The 23,394-nt window shown below is 41.9% G+C and overlaps 1 protein-coding gene across 3 annotated transcripts; it reads left to right on the forward strand.

Moving 5' to 3' along the window:
• The first annotated feature begins 1,998 nt into the window (after positions 1–1,998).
• ptp4a1 (protein tyrosine phosphatase 4A1) lies at positions 1,999–21,649 on the forward strand. 3 transcript variants are annotated; one of them, XM_041187776.1, is made up of 6 exons: positions 1,999–2,233; positions 14,249–14,755; positions 15,949–16,041; positions 16,758–16,888; positions 18,622–18,696; positions 19,965–21,649. In XM_041187776.1, the coding sequence occupies exons 2-6, from the start codon at positions 14,651–14,653 to the stop codon at positions 20,080–20,082; spliced, it is 522 nt and encodes a 173-aa protein (XP_041043710.1). In that variant the 5' UTR covers positions 1,999–2,233; positions 14,249–14,650; the 3' UTR covers positions 20,083–21,649. The 3 variants fall into 3 exon arrangements, with proteins under 3 accessions (XP_041043710.1, XP_041043708.1, XP_041043711.1); XM_041187774.1 differs by having other exon boundaries at positions 2,011–2,233; positions 14,252–14,755; XM_041187777.1 differs by having other exon boundaries at positions 2,011–2,219.
• The last annotated feature ends 1,745 nt before the right edge of the window (positions 21,650–23,394 follow it).

The following is a 23,394-nucleotide window of genomic DNA, read 5'->3' on the forward strand; positions in this document are numbered from 1 at the left end:
TTACTGTGAGAACAAGTTCAGCCAGACGGAGTAGAGTAGTGGTGGATGGGGATTGTCCAGGCCTCTGTTCGAGGAAGAAGCTAAGGGCCCTCAGACCATTGTGGTGGGGGATGGAGGTGTAGAAGGATTGGACGTCCATGGTGAAGAGGAAGCGGTTGGGGCCAGGGAACTGGAAATTGTTGATGTGACGTAAGGTGTCAGAGGAATCACGAATGTAGGTGGGAAGGGACTGGACAAGGGGAGAGAGAAGGGAGTCAAGATAACGAGAAATGAATTCCATGGGGCAGGAACAGGCTGACACGGTCGGTCTGCCGGGACAGTTCTGTTTGTGGATTTTGGGTAGGAGGTAGAAGCGGGCCGTCCGAGGTTGACTATCAGGTTGGAAGCTGTGGGAGGAAGATCTCCAGAGGAGATGAGGTCAGTGACAGTCCTGGAAACAATGGCTTGATGTTCAGTGGTGGGGTCATGGTCCAGGGAGAGGTAGGAGGAAGTGTCTGTGACTTGATGCTCAGCCCCCGCGAGGTAGAGGTCAGTGTGCCAGATAACAACAGCACCACACTTTCAGCGGGTTTAATACAATATTGGGGTTGGGCCTGAGAGAACGGAGTGTAGTAAGTTGAGAGAGAGACAGATTAGAATGGGTGAGAGGAGCATAGAGATTGAGACAACTAATGTCACACCTCACTGCATTTATTGCTCCCAACATGGTCTCCTCTACATTGGAGAGACCAAAAGTAAGCTTTGCAAAACACCTGCGGTCTGTCCACAAGAAAGACCCAAACCTCCCTGTCGCTTGTCATTTTAACACTCCACCCTGCTCTCTTGCCCACTTGTCTGTCCTTGGCTTGCTGCATTGTTCCAGTGAAGCCCAACGCAAACTGGAGGAACAGCACCTCATCTTCCGACTAGGCACTTTACAGCCTTCCGGACTGAATATTGAATTCAACAACTTTAGATCTTGAACTCCCTCCTCCATCCCCACCCCCTTTCTGTTTCTTCTCCCTTCCTTTTGTTTTTTCCAATAATTTATATAGATTTTTCTTTTCCCACCTATTTCCATTATTTTTACATCTATCTCTTTTATGCCCTGTTAGCCTTTCCACCCCACCCCCAATAGAGCTGTACCTTGAGTGTCCTGCCATCCATTCTTAATTAGCACATTCGTTTAGATAATATCACCACCTTCAACACCTCTTTGTTTTGTCTGTGACATCTTTTGATTATCTGCTCCTATCACTGCTTGCTTGTCCCTACAACCACACCCCCCCACTTCTCCCCCTGCCCCCCCCTGCCCCCTTAAACCAACTTACATTTCACCCCTCTCCTAACATTCACTCAGCTCTGTTGAAGGGTCATGAGGACTCGAAACCTCAACTCTTTCCTTCTCTGCCGATGCTGCCAGACCTGCTGAGTTTTTCCAGGTAATTCTGTTTTTGTTATGTTTCAATTAAGTCGCCTCTTACTCTTCTAAATTCCAGCGGATACAAGTCTAGTCTGTCCAACCTTTCCTCAGAAGACAACCAGTCCACTCCAGGTATTAGTGTAGTATGCCGTCTCTGGACTGCTTCCAACGCATTTGGATCTGTAGTATTTTGCTTCTATGCCAGATTCTGTGTTCCTTTCCTCATTGCCTAATATGGGATCTTGCCGTGCACCAAGTGGCTGCTGCATTTCCTACGTGACAAATAGTGGCCACACTTCAAAATTAAAATACTTTAGGGGAGCCCTGAGGTTGTGACAGACACGGTGTCTCTTATTTCTCTTTGTTTAATAGTAATTAGCATTTCGCCAGTGAGAAGCCAAACTCTGCACAGCAGCCCCCAGGCTGGGGGGTGAGGGGGGGGTGGGTGGTGAGGGGCAGAGGGGCGTGCCTGTCCTGCGCGAACCGGCTCGCGCCGGCTGCCTCTCCCCTTTCCGATTGGCCGAGCGGCCAGTTGGGTGACGCGTCGCTGACGTCAGCAGCCCGAGGAGAGGTTATAAAAGAGGCGGGCTGGCAGCCGGGGGCGGGCATCGACGCCGGAGCCTGGGACGGACGTGGGGGGGGAATAAAAGAGGGAGAGCTGGAGACTGACGCAAGCACACACGTTAATATATATATCTATCTATATATAGACAGGGGGGTGGGACAAGAGAGAAAGAGCGAGAGCTTCAGGAGCACCGGACCGTCTGGGCAGCGTGGAGCAGAGCGGAGCGCCTGAGCGAGACTCATTCTTCAATGAGTAAGCACATCCCTGTAAGTCCGCGACCCCCTCTCCTCCCCCTCGCCACGCGCCGCCGCACACGCGCACTTCACCCCGACCGGGTTGGGGTGCTGGGTAGGGGGAGGGGAGCGGCGCGCGCGCGTTCGGGGCTCGAGGGGATTAACGGTCATTACCGCCCCTCTCTCTTCTCTTCCCCCGCACCCTCCCCTTCAATAGGAGCCGTCGTCGCCTCAATCGGCGGGGGTGGGGGCGGCTGCGAGAAGCCCCCGCCCGTTCATTCAGTGTTTTTGGGGTGGGGGGTAATATGGTTCCCTCATCTCTCCCAGCTTTACACAGGAGCCGGTGGGAGAATGAAAAGAAGAAGACAAGCCCGGCTTCCTGTCTCTCCTTCCCTCGCCGCCGCCACCAAAATGGCTACTCTTACTTCAATAAACGTGGCGCCTGGAAGCCTTGGTCCGATTCTGACCTCGCCCCCCCACCCTCTCTCTCTATCTCTCTTTTTGACGGGGGGGGGGGGGGGGGGGGCTCCCGTTCTCTCCTCTTCCGTCCCCCCTGCACCCCCGCCCACACTTCTCAGCCTTACCCCCGACTCATCTTCTGAGGGCCCTGCAGCCTAGGCTGGGGTGGGGGAGGGAAATGCGCCCATTGTGTCGGGTGGGTTTGGATGTCCCGCCTCAGCTGTAGAGTAGACGCCAGAGGCAGGGGAGGATCCCAGAGATCCATCTTTCCTCTCCCCTCTGTCACATGGAGCCAGAGACATTTTAAGCCCTGGTGGCCTTTCCTGTCTGGGATCCTGTTGTGTGCAGATTAGTTGTCAGGTTTTCTTCCACCCAACCCCACCCCTCCCCACCAACTCTCCTTAATCTTGCAACTACTGATCCTCTCTTGGCATCCCTTTTACTAAACCCAATTTGCGGATCAGAGATGCGCCTGCCATCCTTTAGGTATTTAGCTCCTTGCTGTCTGGGATCTTCCTGTGTGCAAATTAGTTGCCAGGCTGCCTCTCCCCACACCCCACCCCTTTTAACATAGCAACAATGGGAATATATTTTAATTCCTGACCCCCTTGCCATCTTTTTACTAAATCTGAATTCTGGGTCAGAGATTCGTCTGCCATCCTTTAGGTGCTTATCAGCTTGCAGCCTGTGGTATCTTGTGTGCATGGATTGACTGCACTTCAGAATATGCTTTACCAGTTGCAATGAACTTTCGGGGTATCCTGAGATGGTGATAGGCACTATAGGAGTCCACATGGGTCTTTTGGACGAACACCACTATTTGTCCGTGCCACCCTGAAAGTTTTTCAGGCGAGGTTTGCACATTGTGGAAAGCAGCAGGCTCAGTGTTTGAGGGATTAACCAATAGCAAGCTTCAGAACACAGCATGTGAAATCACATGGCGGCATTGAGATTGAATGTGCAGTTAATGCAAGTATGTAGCTAAGCTTCTTGAGTGGAGATTTTAATGTTGACCGCTCACTAACTTAATTCAGAATGGGTGGTTCTGAACAACATTGCAACAGTGCTTTATTCCTTGATTTTATTCTAGTTTGTGTGTATGATAAGTGAGTGCATTTGACAGTTTTAAAAACTCTTCTTTGAGTTTAGTTGCTGTAAGAAAATTAAACATGCCTGGGCCAAACGCCTGTTGCACTCTGCTTAAGTCTTGGTATTATACTGCCCTTCTATTGTGGCTTATACCAACTGAAGCTCTTTTCAAACTGCCTGTGAGCTGTAGCTGCCTTGCAGGAGGATTGAGGAGGGCAGTTCCTTTCTGCTAAATCTAAAAAGTTTTCCTTTGGATTACATCAACCAATATTATTGGACTGATTTCAAATTAATTGCTTGGGTCACTATCAGGAAATGGTTAGTTTTTTGCAGTTCTAATAGTTCATCGGAACAGTTTTGCATGTAATGGGTGCACAAGTTCTGCAGTAATGACAGCTACAGACTTGGAGCCTGCAGTTGTGTGCAAGATGTGTACGTTTATTGATGGTGGTGTGGGGGTTAATGGCCACCACAGATGGCAAATCATAACTTCCCACTGATCTATATCTTTCCATCTGTTTGAATTTTAAAGGATATATTCTTCAGCTGGCCCTGCGTCAGTGGAACATTGTTTTTTGAACCAGTTACAAAATTTGAGTGCTGCATATCCGCATTTGGGACATGAATGTTCTAAGAGCTATTTAAAACCACTGTACTGCTAACATGCAACTGAAGCAGCATTATCCTCCAATTCTAGAACATTTTGCTGTTGTTTCTGTTGCCCTGCAGCACTGTATAAGATTTTCAAACGATATATGCATACAACCTCCTATTTACCAGTTACTGTTTTGGACATTTGACAAACAGGAGTACAATGTTCTGTTTCATCTTATGGGGTTGCTGCTCCAAAGGTTTAGGTAATGAATGCAGTGCTGGTATTGAACTGTGCAGACTAATGTCTATTCAGTGGCTGCTATTGTAAGATACAAATTGTTCAAGGTACAAGCATTGTAAAAAATTTGGGCAGTGGGTGTGGGAAGAGAGATTTGTAGAAGTGAGGCTGTGTGGCTGTACTACCTACCCAAATCAGAAAGACCTCCAGCTCTGTCCTGAGCATGTTGGCTGAATTTTCAGCTGATGCTGCAATTGGCTTCCAAAGCCCAGGTTAGTGAGGGAAGGAAGGCATGCTGAATATGCAACAGCTGCTATAGGATAGGGGCATCTGTCACTGCTTGAATAATATCAGGGTTGGGCTGTGCTGCACCTCAGACAACATGCTGTTGATGCACACTGTTAAAGTGAATCAATGTGGAAATGGATTGCAGTTACAATTCATTGAAGGTGGAAATGTGTTGGGTGGCAACACAAAATGGGTGTTATTGAGTCCATAACTTAAATAACTTGACTGCTTTGACATTAATGGAACAAAAAAAATCGCGTGATGTCAATTGACTTCAAAATTCTCCCTTAATGTTGTGGTTACGTTCCTTAAAATCATGACTTTAAGTGAAACAACTTCAAATGTATCACGGGGTCCCATAGGAATCAGTGTTAAAACCAGAGTTAGGTTCTTTTGGACGTTTCTTGCCCAGGAAAAAAAACAATGTACAGTACTATGCATTCCTAGCTGAAATAGCTTGTAAAATAAATAAATGACTAAATATAAAAAATACTGTATAAGTTCAAATTAGATAACACTCAGCAGTCTCTATTTCTTCTTAGGCAGTCCCTTGGGATCGAGGATGACTTGCTTCCCCTTCAGTTGGATGGGTTCTGAGATGACTGATAATTCAAATGAGCGATCTGCAGACTCTGCTACATGTGGGGCAGGTGTTGCTTGGCGGGTCAGGTAGATGAGTTGTTTGGAGATTTTTGAACTCTCTCCGACGCCTTGTCTTTGCCTCTGCATGTTTCTGACAAAGTCACTCAATGTGTTTGGTGCCTTCCTGAATGAAGCTTCCCCATTTTGGTCAGTCACAATGAATCAGTGGGGATGTTTGACCATTTCAGGGATGCTGAGAAGGAAAGTGTTTCGGTGCAGGTGACTTTGAGTGTAAGCATGTTGGCTTGGAAGAGGGCCCTGATGTTGGCCCCCTTTCTCGCCCCTGGATTTGGAGGATCTTGCTAAGGCACTGCTGGTAGTGTTTTGAGATGCCTATTGCAGGTTGTCCGAGAATCAAACCTAGGTAAGAGTGTGGGAATCACTACTGCCTGGTGAACCATGACCTTAGTCTCGAGTTTGAGATCCTGGCCCTCAAATTCTCAGTTGGCCAAAGGTGGAGTTGGCACATTGGAGGCAATGATGAACTTTATTGTTTATGTCTACCTTCCTTGAGGAGGTTCTTAAGATTTGGAAAATGGTCCACATTTTCCAAGATCTCACCATTGTTCTTCATTTATTTGGGGTGATGGTTGGCATTATCTTGTGAGCGCTGGTTGGAAGAAGGCTGGTTTCCAGGTGTTTAGTGAAAGGCCCATTTTCTCCTATGCTTTGAGTGAACGGAGACACAAGTGCCTTCTGCATACAAAAGCTCAGTGACTGAAGTTGGAGTAACTTTGATTTTGAATTGAAGGCAGTAGAGATTGAATAGCTAAGTCCTGGTGGCGTTAATGGGGCGAAGGGCCAGGATTTTCATGAAGACTTTGAAAATTTTATCCTGGGGCAGTTGGATGGTTTTCTTCTGTTGATAGATCTTGCAGCATTGATCACTGTGTGCTCTTTGGCACTGTTTGGATCATCCTTGGTGAAGATTTCCATTGCCTCTTCGATGAGTTGGACAGTTGTTTCGTTGATGAAACTCTAGGGGGTGGTCGTTCAGTATAATCATCCTCTTCAGGTCATTGGCTCTCTGGTTGCATTAAATCTTCATTGAACAATTCCTCTCCATGGGACTTGAGCAATTTCACCATGTATGCCTCCTCATTTCATTACAACCAACTTCCCTTGCCAGGGTGATAGTTTCAAACTGAATTTTGGCGACGGTGTCCTGAAGCCCTCCTTGGTCGCTGACACACTCGGGCCACACTTTCCACCACACCATCCATACACAATGATGTAACTCCATCCTTGCCATCTGTTGCCTTGATGAGCTGGGAGTAGGTACAGCATAGGTAGTAAGCCTTGAATGCTGCTATTGCTTCCTGATCCATGGGCTGTATCAATGAAGTAATGTTGGGTGGGAGGAAAACCACCTTGATAAAAGAAAAAAACTGCAGATGCTGGAAATCCAAAACAAAAATATCAAGTCTGTATGACTGGAAACGTTAACTGTGTTCCTCTCCACAGATACTGTCAGACCTGCTGAGTTTTTCCAGATATTTTTGTTTTGGTTTAGGAAAACCACCTTCACAGTTTCAAACAAGTCATCAATGTTGTTAGGATGATCTGGACAATTATCCAAGAGGAGCAATATCTTGAAGGTGATATTTTCTCTGGTGCAAGATTTCCTCCAAGCAGTGGTGGTATACAGCGAGACCCATTCTTTAAAGAGTGCCCCTGTCATCCAGGCTTTCTTATTTGAAAGTCAAATGATGTGTAGATGTTCCTTGGAATAACACCTCAAAGCCCTTGGTGTCTCAGACTGGTAAACTTGATCTGTTGCAGCACTCCCACCAAGCAGAACAGTCAGGAGATCTTTGGCAGCTTTAAATTCTAATGTAGTCTTCTCTTTGGAATATATGTCCTCTGTGGAAAACGCTTCCGATAAAGCCCCATCTCATCAATGTTTAGGTGAATAGGCACCTGCAGTGATTCTTGTCAAGTGGGGAAGGAATTCATCAGCTGCCAAAGTATCTGCACTAGCCTCTTTGCCGGTCACTTTAATGTTATGCAGATAGGAATGTTCTTTGAAATGCTTAAACTATCCATGACTAGCACTGAAACTTTTTGACTGAACTCTCAACCTACACATTCTGTAAGTCGTCATATAGGATTTTAGCTTTTGCTTGGATGATCAAACTAAGATGTGCGGTGTGCTGGTTTTGGCCTTAGATCCAGACTGCCAAGAGTCTTTCCATGTTCTCTATGATGCTTCTTCTACTCTGACTTAGTCTGCTAGTATTTAAAGGTGTAACACTTTGCATGTTTTGATTTTGTCAGCCTTACTACAGATTGTTCTCACTGTAGTAGGGGGAAGCCCAAGCACTCTGCCACTATCAATTGCTTATTCTCCAGACTCAAAACGTTTTAAAATTCTAATTTTATTGCTAAAGTTAGTATTTCTTGTTTTCTTTACTGCAGCAGACTGTGTTGTCACTTGCTGCATGCTTTTTGACTGATGTTTGAGTGATTCCAGGGGATTGAAGCACTAAATCACAAGCCTTAACTTAAAAAATGGCCTCTGCTTCCACCTGATGCAGACTTGAATAAAGATCACACTCATGGCTCCAAAGTTAATCAGAAGATTGCAGAGTTAGGACCTGCTGGCTTCCCCTTTCCTCCTGAAAAGCGTTGTAATTTTTGCAAAAAGAAGGCCCTGAGCCAAGGACAGCACTGCAGCTGAAAGCAAATGCTGCTTTCTCTAACTTAAAATGGCTCCCCTGCCTTACCAGGTGTAAAGTCCCACAACAGGTACACTTTGGGCTACAAAATTAAAATAAGATTTCAGAGTTAGGAACTGCATCTATTTTGCACAAAATGAGCAGTCCAGGCTTCTACTTCACCCCTGAAGAATAATACTATAGGTATAGATATTCTTCGCACCCAACTGTACTGTAGAGTTTTAAGAAAAAGCTGCTGTTGCTTCAAGTGTGATTGAGCACCTCTCTTCGCACTAGCTCCAAAATGGTGCTGATTGGGTCATGTGACACTATATAGCCCCTGGCGCGAAGCAATGAGAAAACAGAAATCCTAACACTAAGCACACATACTCAGATGTTTATTACTATGCAGCCCAATTTATCTGCAAAGTTAGAGTGAAACGACATTGAATGAGGCAACTTAAAATGGAGACCTGCTTTACCAGTTGTTCTGTTCTAATTTTGCCCCCAGTATCTGTGGAGGGCAGGTGACAAACCCTAAAGAGAGTCACGAGGTGGTGGAAATGGAACTTTGATCCAAATTGTTCTTGGTGTATTCATATGTGAATCTCTAACTTTGAAAAAAAACAATTTAGTTCCCTTTAATGATAGCTGGTTACTGGAATCTTTTGTACTTCCCTGTCAGGCTAGTAGAGACTGTACCTTCAGATTATGGCCGAGGTGTACCTTTTAAATTCCCCTGTGACTCAACGTCAGGAAATATTTATTCATGAAGGTTATGTTTGAGCTCCAGTGCTTTCAAAGTGGAAAGTATTACAAAGTGACTTGATACAGGTATGACCATAGGAAGATGGATTTGCATACCAAATTTTGCAATAATCTCCACTGTTCATTCAATTTTATGATTCAGCTTTGGGTGGAGTGTCCATGTAAAAACCAGTCCTGCAGGAGAAGTCTGTATTTTCAAAAAAAAAACTGTGCAGACACCCACTGACCTGTAAACTACTGATTGCACCTTAGTTCTGATTCATACTTATCTTTAAATTGAACTGTGTTTGAATCTAGTTGCATGTGTCCAAGCATAACTAGTTAGTTGGCAGTGCTGTTGCACGATTTACTTAACATGTCATTAGTTGAAGAGTTTCCTACATGACTTCCACTTTTCTACAGCAGTGTCTGGAAACAGGCGAGGACTGAAGTGCAGGAAATAGAACAGACTCAGTCGAGAGCCCTTTATGCTACGGTATAGAGGGATCCTTGGCTGTTCCTCCTTTTAATCTGTTTGTGATGAATTCTGATGAAGGCCTGAAATGTTGACAGCTTGCATTTATATAGTGCTTTTAAAATGTTCCACACTGTAGAAATGTTGAAACAAAACCTTAGACACAACTACAGAAGGAAGATATTAGGGCAGGCGACCAATAACTCAGAAGTAAGTTTTAAGTGTTTTTAAAAGGAGAGCAAGGTGGATGCAGGGAGGCATTGCAGAAAAATCCAGAATTTGGGACCTAGATAGCTGAAGGAACAGCAGCCTATAATGCAGCCATTAAAATCAGAAGCCAACAGCTGCGGTGTTTTGGTTTTTTTTCCCACTCCTCTCCAGTTTTTATTGCATACTCCTGGTCTGCCACTCCTGCTGCTTTGTTTGCCGAAGGCCTTTTGGCCCATCTTGCATGTTCTAGGATCCTCTCTAGCCCAAAACCTGTTCACTCCTTTTCTTCCCACACCTACCATGTCCATAAGGATTGCTGGATGAAAAGCTACAATTCTGACAGTTGTATGACACAGTGGAGAGCTGGGGAACCAGAGGCCCAAAGTCAGTTTCCCTCCCGAACATGCTTTGCCTCAAACTACTCTATCCCAAAATGTTATTTTCTCAAAGAAATCCATCTCGTGAATCAATATTAGGTGCTTCCACATTCGTTCGGGAGACTGTGCCATAGATTGATCATGCACTGTTGTCTTGCTATGCTGCCTTGTTATCTCATTCAATTGCAGTGTAACTTTGCATATATTGCAATGTCTCTAACCTGTCTGGCTGCTGTTCTGATCTTATTTATCTGTACCCCACGTCTATCCAGTACTACCATATATTTATAGTTTTATTACTCTGACCCACACCTTGGGATGATCCAAATGTCCTGAATGTTTAAAAAACATATTCAGTTGACCTTGGGGAATTTAATAATTAATTGTGCAAGATGAAGTGTCAGCCATTCCTTGTAGTTGTAAATGGCATTTTATTGGGTGGGTTGCATCACTGATCAATGCCCTGTCCTCAACTCAAAATGAGATACATAGCAGTGGTTAGGAGCACATTCTGCTATTGAGCTGCTGCAGCTTAAACATTTAATTATTGATAAAGCCACAAGCGCATTATTCTGAGAGTTGTTAGATTTGTTTACCTGTTGTATTAGTAGGTGATTCCTTCTTTTCCCTTTTATTTCTATGGATAAATTGCACTGCAACAGAAATACAAAGCCTGTATTCTGTTGGGGTTACAGAATGATGAACCCAGAATCTTGTGATATTGAGAATGTTTTAATAAGATTTTGATCTTGGGAATCTTGGAAAGTGTTGAGGATCCCCACATGTTGCATGCTGTTAATTGTGTTAAATCTGATGTGAAGTAAAAGTAATGCTTTCCTAAATCTCTAGCTGAATGCACATGATTTTGAGTTAATTTCCTACCGTTCAGCCAGTATCTTAATCTATGCCCAAGATGTGCCTGAAATCCCCACAGGCTAGAGTTTAATCTATATGTAAAGTTGAGAAATATCTTGACATCACATCTATCGTATAGGGGTGCTACTTCGAGTAAATAGCAGCTGACGTGGGTTCAGGCCAATCTACCTGATTTCTAAATTTAGATAATCCAAATTAAGTCTGATTTTGCAATCTTACAGGATTGAATTCATTTGTTTGATCTGACTTGTCGATCGGTTTTCAATGCGGTCTCCATGTTGCTGTGTTTCCAATCTTATCAATATCACTCCAGTGTGACTTTCAAATCTGCACCCCACCTTCCTTCCCAAATTGGGGTAAAAGCCATCAATCCCTGGAGGTTTGCTGTTTTTGTGCTCTGTATGTAGTCCTATCAGACCTTTATTTCTCTTGTGTTAGCCATTACCTTTGCCTGGGAAGTCCATGTTATTCAGGTCCTTTCTGAATGCTTTGAGGTAGTGCTTGTTTCGGATGGTTAGTGTGCATTTGCCCTGTTTTTGCATCCTTTATTCTTGCCTCTTGCTGCCTTTTTGCATATTTTCATTGTTGGGCCCGATCCACTTTCTCAGCAGTCTTGTCGCATTTATAGGGACTATTTCCTTATTAATATTTTTGAGCCTCAGCTGTTTGTATTTGCTTGCTTTAGATATGTATTTATGCTTTATGCTTGCCATTATGCTTTTGAAGGTGACTCACATGTTCTCTGCTTGTGTTGAGCAGCCTGCCTCATTCGATTGGTACTTTTTATCATTGCTAAGAAATTGACTCTGTTGCAAGTTAAAAAGCAAAATTGGCTCATAGTACTTGCTATTTGAACCTCAATCATGTTATACTTGATCATTGTGCTTACTGTTGGCCGGGGTACTAGAGCTTCTGTGCATAGTCTTGGTAATTTATAAATAAAAATTTGATATGAAGACTATCTCATAGTTTCTGGAACACCGAGCCATGAAGCAAATACATTTGGGTTCCCCAATTTATAAACAATCATTAAATGACTTTCCTGGTCTCATTGTTGTCCACCATTTTTTTGGAGAAAACTTTCTTCCTCATGATCTTTGGTCTCTAACATAGCTTGTGTATTAGCCATGAGAGAAAGAAACTTGTATTTGTACAGTGCCTTTCATGACCTCTGGTGTCTCAAAACTTTAGACAGTCAATTTCTTTTGAAGTGTAATCACTGTTGTAAATGTAGGGGAATAAAGCAGCCACTGTGCATTGCAAGGTCTAGGGAACAAAAATGTGCTTAATAACTAGATCATCTTTTAGTGATGTTGATTGAGGTCTAAATGTTTGCAGGGCATCAGGAGAATTCCTGTGCTCTTTGAATAGTGCCATGGAACATTTTACATCCATGTGAGAGTGCACATGGGCCCTCAAGTTTAATGCACCATCCAAAAAATTGCACCCATGACACTTCCACTCTACTGCATTGAGAGTGTCAGCCTAGATTTTGCACCCAAGTCTTTGGAATCGGACTGCAACCTGCAATTTCTGGCTGAGGTGAGTGTGCTGTACTGAGTTAAGGCTGCAGTTAATTGTGTAGCTTTCAATCTCCTGAAGAAATAGTTGTCACTGACCATTGTGACTACATTGCCTCCAGTGTCGTCCATCCAAAGCATGTGTATCCAGTGCTTCAATCACCGTTTTGTTAGTGACCTATTCATTACATGTTTTGTGATAGTCTTGCAAGTTTCTCAGTTTATAGCCCAGAAAGCAGCCATTTAGCCTATTATAGTTGTGCTGTTTCTGTATTGGACTGACTGCTTGAGGTTTCCTTGAGCTGCCATCCATCTATCAGATGAGGTACTAAACATGTAAGAACATAGGAACAGGAGTAGGCTATTTATTTAGCCCCTCAAGCCTTTTCTGCATTCAGTAAGATCATGGCTGATCTGTGACTTTACTCCATATACCTGCAGTTGCTCTGTATCCCTTATATCTTTGGTTAACAAAATCTATCAATCGGTTTTAAAATTAATTAATGAAGCACCAATTGCTATTTGCTGTCGCTCCCTTAATATCTGGAGAGCTTTTGACCAAATCATTCCCTAACTTTCTAAATTCCAAGGAATGCGGACTCTAATTTGTTTAATCTCTCTTGTAACGTAACCGTTGGAATCCAGGTATCATTCTAATAAACCTACGTTGTACTCATTTGAAGGCCAATATAATCACCTATGGCATGATGCCCAGAACTGCTCACAGTACTCCAGGTATGATCTAACATGGCTTTGTATAGCTGAATCATGACTACCCCCATCTATTCTAGGTGCCATCTGGTGATTTAAGTAGAAATTAAGTGTCCCCAAGCACTATTCAAAGAACAGGTTCACTTGGGACCCCTGGTCAGTATTTCCAGCCAATGCCTCTGGGCTGATACTTTGTAGCATTTGCCTATATAAATTAATCTGATTCTTTTATTGTAAGTAAGTACTTAATTCTTAATTACGTGTGAATTTTCCCTTTGCTTTTTTTCAAATGCTTTAGTCTGGATGTGATGCAACCTGATTTGTATCATGAGAATTAAATTCCTTGTGCAGTCCTGACCTTTGTAATCATGCTTGCATTAACAAACAAGGTGCACGTATCAAGAAGCTGGAATCTGTACTTGGGCTGTTTTTAATGTTAGATGAAATGTAGTTATATAGCTCACCTGGAAATGTAGTTGCTCCACTGTGGCATGTAATTCAAAAGACCCATAAGATGCTGTCTCTGAAACTGATTTTTGTCTGAATGCCTTCCTTTTCCTTGCCACTGCACAGTGCAGTTTAGAAGAAAGTTAAGTTTGTAATGTAATGTCTAAACTACATAGCAGATTTATATGTGCAGAGTTACATTCCATTGATTCCTGCCTGCCTAGTGACTTCTAATCCACATTCCAGCATCTTGTTGCCAAAGGAACAAACATTGTGTGGGTTCTGACTGGCCATTTGCATGGAATTCAAATGTGCCATATTAAATTGAAAAGCCACACTCCTGAGCATTGAAAACCAGGCCTGTTTTTATATTTTATGGGGATTGACAGTTTGCATTTTGAAATCTTTATCAGTTGTTAATTGTGGAATCATGGAGTACAGGAAAACAAGGAAAGCCACAGGTGATAATGAGTGATTTGTATTTAAGGCTGATAGAGGTGATGTAGTTGGAGCAGATGCTGGTAGAAGTGAAGTATTTCCAGTGCCAGGTTTGGCTGTACAGCAATCAGATTCATGCAGTCTTAAATTGCAAGTTGGGCATGCACCTTGAAACTGGCTGGTCTTTGCTTTTTTTAAAACTGAACAAATAAATGCGCACAGTGAAGAGCACAAAGTTCCAGCAGATATTCCATTTAATATTTCTGTTCTTTGTTTGCAGCAGTTCTGTGGTGTTCTAGGTCGCACATTTATGGAGTTTCTGAAGGGCAGTGGAGACTACTGCCAGGCACAGCACGACGTCTATGCAGACAAGTGAACTGTAAAAGTCTATTGCTATTCCACTTAAGAAACCCCTCGAGAGCAGGTTACCAGCAGCTGGGCATAATAGACGAATTGATTCATCGAAGACCGTATCTGGATGGGGTAACCAAGTGGGCTGTTTTTTGTTGGTCACAGTATTACTGGATTGAAGATTTGCTGCTTGTCAAGAGCTTCATCAAAAGCCTTTGTACATGTAAACACTCTGTTGTTGGTGGAATTTGACAAAACCGGACCTTTTATTTTCAGCTTTTGCGGGACAGTTCTTTTTCACTTTATAGGATTTGTGCATTTTTATAAGAAAATGGCTCGAATGAATCGTCCAGCGCCTGTGGAAATTACTTACAAGAACATGAGATTCCTGATCACACACAACCCTACCAATGCAACCTTAAATAAGTTCATAGAGGTGAGTGCTCACTCTATAAGAATTAAACATTTGACATGAAGTAGAGCTTAGCATTCTGGTAATTTTCAAAATTGGATGGAGTTATTATCAATGCAGTTCTTGGGAACCTCTCCCAAATCTGAGATTCAGCTAACCAAAGTAGATATAATCTATACCAAAACATGTTCATTATTTATCAAATCAAACCAATAAAATAAGTAATCTAATATGCTCATAGCACTCAGACCTTCGACCGCTTCCCCTCCCCTTTGCACAGTCACGCACAGTGCATCTTTTTCTTTCGCCAGCTGAGATCAGTAGTCCTATCTGTCCTTCACCATGGCTGGTTGAAGCAAGTATTTGCAGGAAAAAATGGAACAGATCGTTTGACAGTTGAGCACTTGCTAACTGCAGGATACTGCTTCCAGTTACCTACTTCTGATGGCATTTTCTTGCTGTATTGAGCAGCTGGGGCTCTGCAGCAGTGGCAGTCAAAAGCCAGGTGGAAGAGCGGATCATGGGTTCCATGAAACCTTAGTCCATTGATAAGTGCTGATGTCTGGTAAAAGAAGCTGGCTGCAAAACATCTTTTTTATATGCTTGCATTACTTGTGTCTGAGCTGTGTATTTTTAAGATTACTTGGGCAGAAATTTGAAACCTCAAATTTGTACTTAAAAAGCTTTAAATGGAGTTTAATTAAGTCACCCTGGATCCGAATTAGTTCTACCTGATTATCTTTGTATAAGTATTTTCCTATCATTAAATTCCACCCCCCCCCCCCCCCCCCCCCCCCCCCCCGCCCCAAAAACCATATCCGCATGTTAACTGTCGCCTTGCCAATTTTCACATTATTTTCAGAACAAGGCCTTGGCTTAATTTAAAAAGTCAGGAGAGATGCAATCTTCATGTTTTCAGTCTCCCTGGAGCAAATCTTTGCTTAGTAACAATATATTGTGCACTAATGCAATACAAGTCTGTTTAAAATGTGAATTGAAATTAAGTGCCTAGTCCATGTTGTCCTCCTGGTTTTGATGGCAATCAAATAAGGGCAACCAAAGTTTTGGAAGTTTAAAGTCGAGGCTTTAGCATTGTTCCAAAATCCGGTTTGTGCCCTGAACCTTAGAGTTTAGAATTATAATTACTAAAAGATTGTTTACTTGTTACCTACAAGTCAAAGATAGAACTGCTTACCGTGCTGACATTTTTTTTTCAGGAGTTGAAGAAGTATAGTGTCACTACAGTAGTTAGAGTGTGTGAAGCAACCTATGACACATCTCCAGTTGAAAAAGAAGGCATTCAGTTTTTGGTAAGTGCAATGAATTGATTGTAGCCTACCTCCTATCTCTGTTCTGACAATAGTACACAATAGTCCATTTTAATCTAGTACATTGCAACAACGTTTGAGACTCCTCCTCTAAAAATCACCAGGCAATTCCAATTCAAAGTTGGCTTTCTCTGGTAAATGATTTATTGTAACTTGTATGAAAGTTTAACATCAAATTCTGTTACTCGTTTTTAGTTTTGGGATTTCATTTTTCCACCACTATCCCAATGACAATACCATTTTGCCACAGCCTCCCCCAAGAATGCTTGATGGGTGCCCAAAAAGGGAAGTGTTACATTTTGCGTTAGTAACAATCCTCACCTTGAGCATTAACTTCATTTTTAAATGCATTCTTTAATTGGGATAGGATAACTGATTCTATCATGACTGTTCTTCCCAAACTAAGATTTTTAGTAAGAAATTGACTGCGGAAGTTGCACTGGAAAGGGAATTCTTGCTTGCGTCGAATGCACGCCTTTGTCAGATAATATCTATAATGTATAGAACCAGTCATTTAAGATGCTGCATTACGAAAGTTAGTGTAAAGATTTTGACTACATTTGGTTGACCATGGCATTCCATTAACGGTACCGGGAAAGGTTTGGCACTGGTAGCCCTGTGCTTGGCTAGGGTTTGTGTTGATGTAAAATGGTGAATTGGTGCATGAAAACACAATGGAACCTTTTCCTTTCTAACAGGACTGGCCGTTTGATGATGGTGCTCCACCTTCCAACCAGATAGTGGATGATTGGCTAACTCTTTTGAGAGCCAAGTTCCGAGAAGAGCCTGGCTGTTGCATTGCAGTCCATTGTGTGGCTGGACTTGGGCGGTGAGTACTTTTCTTCAAATTTTTATTGCTTGGCATTTGTGCTGTGGCTGTGAATCCAGCATTTCTACATAGTTAACTTTTGCTACTGTGTAGTCCAACAACTTACATTTCTATAGAGTAGTTAATGTGGAAAGTGTTCTCAAGTGGAAGGAAAAATAAGGTATTAGAATAAAGGAATGCCTGCTGAGCTGAGTTGAACATCAGTTTGGTTGAAAAGATGGGAATGAAGGTTTTAAAGGTGTAATTTGGTGAGGGAGTTCCAGAACAAAGCAGGGGTAGCTGAAGGTTCTCAATTGGACAGGAGAGTATACAAAACCCAAGGATAGAAGGATGCAGGAGGTAAGAATACTGCAGCAATAGTGGCATGTTGAAGGGTGCTTTGGATGGAGAGTGAGATACTGACAACTGAGTTTTTCAACGCTGATTTTATGAAGTAAGCAAGATCTTAAAATCAAATCCAAAGGTGACTATAATCTGGAGCTTTTTGTGACAGTGGTGTTGACAGCTGCAGGAACTTGGATATGGTTTTGCAGCTCAGCTTTGAGTGAACAGGAGGCCAAAGTCTTCGTGGTCTGGTTTTGTCTGGATGTGTTAGTAATTTGCTTTGTATTATAGGAATAGACTATTGAGCTAACTCATTCCTTTTACAACCTGTTGAGGAGTCTTGAATAGGTTCAATCAAAGAAACATACTGGGGGGCTTACATTACTATCTCAAATGTGATAGGAATGGCTTGTATGGAGAAATCTGCATCCGATCAAGTCTTTTTTTCCCCAATGCTGTTGTCACGACCTGGTTTATGCTATTGCTATTATTACATTTCAGTACCCCTGTTTCACATTTGCTAGTTGATACTCATGGCATTGCTCATAAACAAAAATTCAAACTTTCTTTTTTCAATTTATTATTTTTCCTCCCCTCAATCATCTAACCTTTTTAAAGTCATATCTTTTGCTTATGTCGCCTCCCTTCTGTATTTTTGTTGTACTCTTCTGTCTCACTTCCCCCCACCCCCCCCAAATTCCTTCTGCAAAGGAACAATCTGACTTGGTTATATTGTGGGGGGGGGGGTGGGGTGGAGAAGTTCTGAGCCTAGAATTGTCAGTGTTGCAGTGCATCTAGAAGCTTGGCCATAACACAATACTCTTGTCAGAGATGTCCTTCAGTGTGTGCAGGGCAAGAAACTGGGGAGTGGCGGCATGGCCCCAGCTCAGGAACGAGTATGGAGCACAAAACTTACAACTAAGATTCAGAGGTTATCAAAAATAAAATGCTTTCTTTTCAGTTGTTAGTTCAATCAGCTAGCTAACTTCTCTCACTACTTTCTAGTGTCTGCTGTCAGAGAGACATAGATGAAAGGCTTTAGGACATCAAAATGTTGTACAGTAAATCTGAGCAGCAAAAGTAGGAGGCTGAGACAGGCCTCTATTTGGAAGAAAATTGCCTAAAATAAAAACCAAGCAACTGATTCGTGGCGGAGGATGATATAAACCACATTGTCAATTCACATTAAACATTGCAGCCCTGGGAGGGAGCAGGTTGGCTGTTGGTATAAAATTAGCACATGATTACTGGGGACTCAGCAATGGGCTGAAAATAGATTTGTTTATAGTTTGTATGGACTAATCAAATCCATAGGGTACAGCTGAGTGAGACACCATGGTGGACACAATTTGTCTGGATATTTCAGGAAGTGAAAGTGATGTTGCCTGAACCAGTTTTTCTTTCTACAGAGCCCCAGTTCTGGTAGCCTTGGCGCTGATTGAATGTGGAATGAAGTACGAAGATGCTGTTCAGTTCATTCGACAGTAAGTGCAGTTTGTCATGTAATCTTGTACACTTCTGCTAAATCATGTGCAAATACAGGGGCTTGAGTTACAAGTACTTGGCTCAAGAATTATACCTAAATGTTTGATTTTAGCCTCATTTTAGTTTCATGTGCAAATGAAGTAAAGTGTCTATGAATTAAACTTCGGCTATGGCTCGTGAAGCTGTTGCTTACACTGGGTAAGAATTTACAATGCCATTAGCAGACAGTTGGTCTCCATTTTACCACTACCTTAAAGTATTTTTTATATACTTGGAAGTTGCGATATCTCCCTCAACCAACAATCTCTTTAAACTTTTTAACAAGTCTCTTTATCTGGAAATTTGACCTGCATTATATATGCTGCTTAGCACTTTTTATTTTTAACTAAATTCATCACTTTATATCAAATTGTTTGCTGGGATTGAAGATTTCTTCGAAAGGAAGCTTGTCCCTTTAGGACTTTGTTCATATGTCAAATAAATTGCAATTTGAACAATGATATTTGCTTCAATTAATATTCTTGCTTCAAATGCTTAATCACTTCTGAGTTTAAGTTCTTTGCTGCTTACGTAGTATTTGTTATACAAATATAATTTGTGCTGGTGTATATGCTCCACATTAGTCGCCTCTCACTATCTACTTCATCTCATCTCACTCAAACAATATACTCTATTCCTTTGCTTTTTGCTTTTGTTGAACTCTTCCTTTCTTCCTCCAAGCCACCATCTCCACCTTCCCCCCACCCTCCATTTAATTGGTGCATTTTGAAGTAAATATGCAATTTATCTCAACTACCTATTTTCTAAATTTAGCCTTTCCATCTTTACATTTGGGCAATTTTTTTCCCCATATCCCTTCTAAGTAGTTGACTAGAGCTGAGCATAACATCAGTGATTATGACCATTAGATCATCAAGTTATATTCCTTATTTGCAAATGTAGCATTTGATTGGCAGCCTTTTATGTTGAAACTCTGCACAACATATGCTACAGCAAGAATCATTTGCCCAACTCATCATATTAGTATTGAGTAGAATACTGCCACTATTTGAACTAGCCTTTTCTAAGACTGAAGGGACCATTGGAACAAACTTGCTGTGTAAATAAAGTACAATGGGTAGTTGATTATTTGTACTGGGAAATGAGCTTAAGCAATTGAAGGATCCTGGCATCATGCATTAGAGATGGCAGAATTTGGGTCAATTTTTAATTGCACAGGGAAAAGCTAGCACGGGAGCACTTTTAAACCTTATATTTTATATTACAGAAAGAGACGCGGAGCTTTCAATAGCAAGCAGCTCCTGTACCTGGAGAAGTACCGTCCCAAAATGCGTCTGCGCTTTAAAGATACCAATGGTCATCGGAATAATTGCTGCATCCAGTAATGTCGGAAGATTGATCACTTAATTCGTCTGAAGGCAGAGGAGATAGCCAACTAAGGCAGTTCAGCTGGGAAACATAAAATTTTAGATGTGCTTGTAATGTAAACTGGTGCTTCCGTAGGGGTTTGGAGATGGAGATGGTGTTTTGTTTTAAAACCTGAGATTCTCTTGCCTTCAGATTCACTTCTTTTTGTGAGCTAAAAAGTTGCTGCTGTATGTTTCTAAACTAGAATAAGAGGGTCCCTCCCCAATTGGTTTGAGTTTAGATTCTTGGCTCTTAGACAGTTAAAATGGATGTGAAATACAGCATGAGTATACAATACAGGGCACTGTTGGTGTTTACAGATGCAAAGTAAAGATATACAACGGCTAAATTAAGCACTAAACTGCTGCCAGAATTTTTTTAAACCAGGATCCCTATGTGAGAGAAGAAGCTGGAATCTTGTGAACGGTTAATCATTAACACTTTTTTTTTTTTGCCTACACCACGCTGACCCCCCCCCCCCCCCGCCCCGGACTTTTCCCAGCTTCCTGTCCTGAGTCACTTCATGAATTGTAAAACTACCTTCAGCTTTTCGATATCTCATTGAAAGTTTGCCTGGATGGGACAATGCTACATGAATGTTGTGCCCAGCTCCTTCGGATGAGTGTCCTGCACGCTAGTGTCAAAGATTTATCTCAGCTGGCTGCTCACTGTACACTTCGACACTGTTTACACGCCCTCCCACAGTCGCACTAGAACTAATTTCTGCACAGCAGTACTATGCCTAGGTTTCTTTTTTAAACTTATCACTGACTAAAGTCTTAATAGTACTTTTGAATGCCCTCTGTTCTGATGTATATTGCATTTTTGACAAGGCTTGCAATGCATTTAATAATTTTGTTACAAATCATGTGACATACCATTAATTTCATACCCCACTGCCCCTACTATGCAGTCTTTAGTGTCCAAAAGGACATATCAGTTCATTTGACTGTGCACATTGTAACACTCAAAGCATACCGAAGCACGCTTGGGTTTAATTTTCAAAATAAAGCCTTACAAGGAACACTGGCACTCCACAATTGATCTTTAGGGAGGGGTTGAAACAAGGATTGGGGAATGGGGGATATTAAATATTAGTATGTTGCCTTTTTGTCTTGTGCAGAAAATGTATATTGGGGTTTGCCCATTACATACCAAGTAATTTTTTAAAGTAGAAATGCTTTGTTGTAGCTAAATTCATACTGTACAGTAACTTTCTGAAACTTGTAATCTTTCTTTTGATGTACTATTGGAGGTTTACCAACTTGTCAGAAGCGTGATTTTTGAGTTTCTGCTTAAACTATGCAGACCCTGATGTCTGTAATATTTTGTATGCCTTTTGATTGCATAAGTTAATACTTGGATACTTGATCATTTAATTATGTAATTTGATGCAATGTTGTATTAATGTTAGATAAACCATATTTATACTGTCTTGGGAACGTGTGGTATAGTTCTGTGGGAGAAGTAATTTGCCAGTATTCACCAGCTTGTTTAAAATCTAGTGCGAGAGCTTGTCATCTGAAATAAAAAGTGGAAGAGAAACATAAGTCTTTGTATTTTATTGCTGGTCCTGGGTCAGTACACCTATGCCCTTAATCTGTAGTTTTAAACTTGATGCGATTTTTCAAGGTCTAGAGAATTACTATTGAGTGGGCAAATGTGAAATTGTTCATTTTGGCAGGAAGAATACAAAAATTTATTATCTAAATGGTGAGAGATTGCAGAGCTCAGATTCAGAGGGATCTGGGTGTCCAAGTGCATGAATCACAAAAGGCAAGTATGCAGGTACAGCAGGTAATTAGGAAAGCTAATGGAGTGTTATAATTTATTGCAAGGGGAATTGATTACAAAAGTAGGGAGGTTATGTTTCCGTTTTTACAGGGCACTGGTGAGACTTTATCTGGAGTATTGTGTACAGTACTGGTCTCTTTATTTAAAGAAAGATGCAAATGTGTTAGCAGTTCAGAGAAGGTTTACTAGACTAATAGCAGGAATAGGCGGGTTGTCCTACGAGGGAAGGCTGGCCAGGTTAGACTTGTATCCAGTGGAATTTAGAAGAGTAATTGAAACCTTTAAGATCCTGAGGGGCCTTGACAGGGTGGATGTGGAGAGGATGTTTCCTTTTGTGGGAGAATCTAGAACTAAGGGTCATTGCTTATAAATAAGGGACCACTCATTTAAATAAATGAGTTTTTTTCTTTGGGGGTTGAGATTCTTTGGAGTCTCTTCCTCAAAAGGCAGCAGAAGCTGAGTCTTTGAATATTTTTAAGGCAAAGCTAGATAGATTCTTGATTAATAAGGGTGTGAAAGATTATCAGGGGTAGGCAGGAATGTGGGGTTGAGGGTACATTCAGATCAGCCATGATCTTATTGAATGGCAGTGCATGCTCGAGGGGTCAAGAGGCCTATTTCTAATCCGTATGATGAAAATGGCAAAAATGTTGGCGAAAAGCTTTAGTTAATGGGTTTAAGTGTGAAGGAGTGCAAGAATCATTGCATTGTGCTATGCTCTGATAACGTTTTTGATAGTTTGAATTATGAAGAGCAACTGTTGAGTTTCTGGTAATGTGGCTAATATGTGGGAATTGACACAATGATGCTATAGATATTCTTCACTATCTGTCATTTAACAAGGATGGGTTTACACCCATGGCAGCACTGGAATTTACCACTCGCTGTTGACAATGTTCTTTGCTTGATGTTAACCCTCATGGAACAATGCGGCTTTATGTTTGGCATAGTGCCTTGCTGGTGGCTGCTGCATGACACATTGCTTTGCATATACCCAATTCACTGGACCACATTTGTATACTAAGTTTGGGAGGCTGTGCTGCAGGTACACATGAACTGCATTCAATTGTGTATAAAGGCAAGTGAGGTCCCATGTTTAACTTCAGGCAACATTCTGACTGCAGTAGACACATTTCTATGAGAAATGGGCATACAGGAATCTAGCCAGTTGGCTTCTTGAGGGGAAAGTTTTTTGTGTTGTTTGTGATTGCATCTTGCTCAGTGCTTTAAAAGTTTCTGTGGGTAGTCAGCCATGACATTTAGTCCTGCCAATGTTTTTGTTATTGGAGTTAATGTTTTGAGTCCGTATGACCCTTCCTCAGAACTCTGAAGAAGGGTCATATGGACTCAAAATGTTAAACTTGTTTGTTTCTCCACAGATGCTGCTAGTCCTGAGTTTTTCCAGAGTTTTCTGTTTTTGTTTTCCAGCATCGGCAGTATTTTGCTTTTATTTTTGTTATTCGTAGCTGCTATTTGATTGCCCCAGAGATGAGGCA

This window comes from Carcharodon carcharias, chromosome 5, assembly GCF_017639515.1.
Source record: "Carcharodon carcharias isolate sCarCar2 chromosome 5, sCarCar2.pri, whole genome shotgun sequence".
NCBI lineage: Eukaryota > Metazoa > Chordata > Chondrichthyes > Lamniformes > Lamnidae > Carcharodon > Carcharodon carcharias.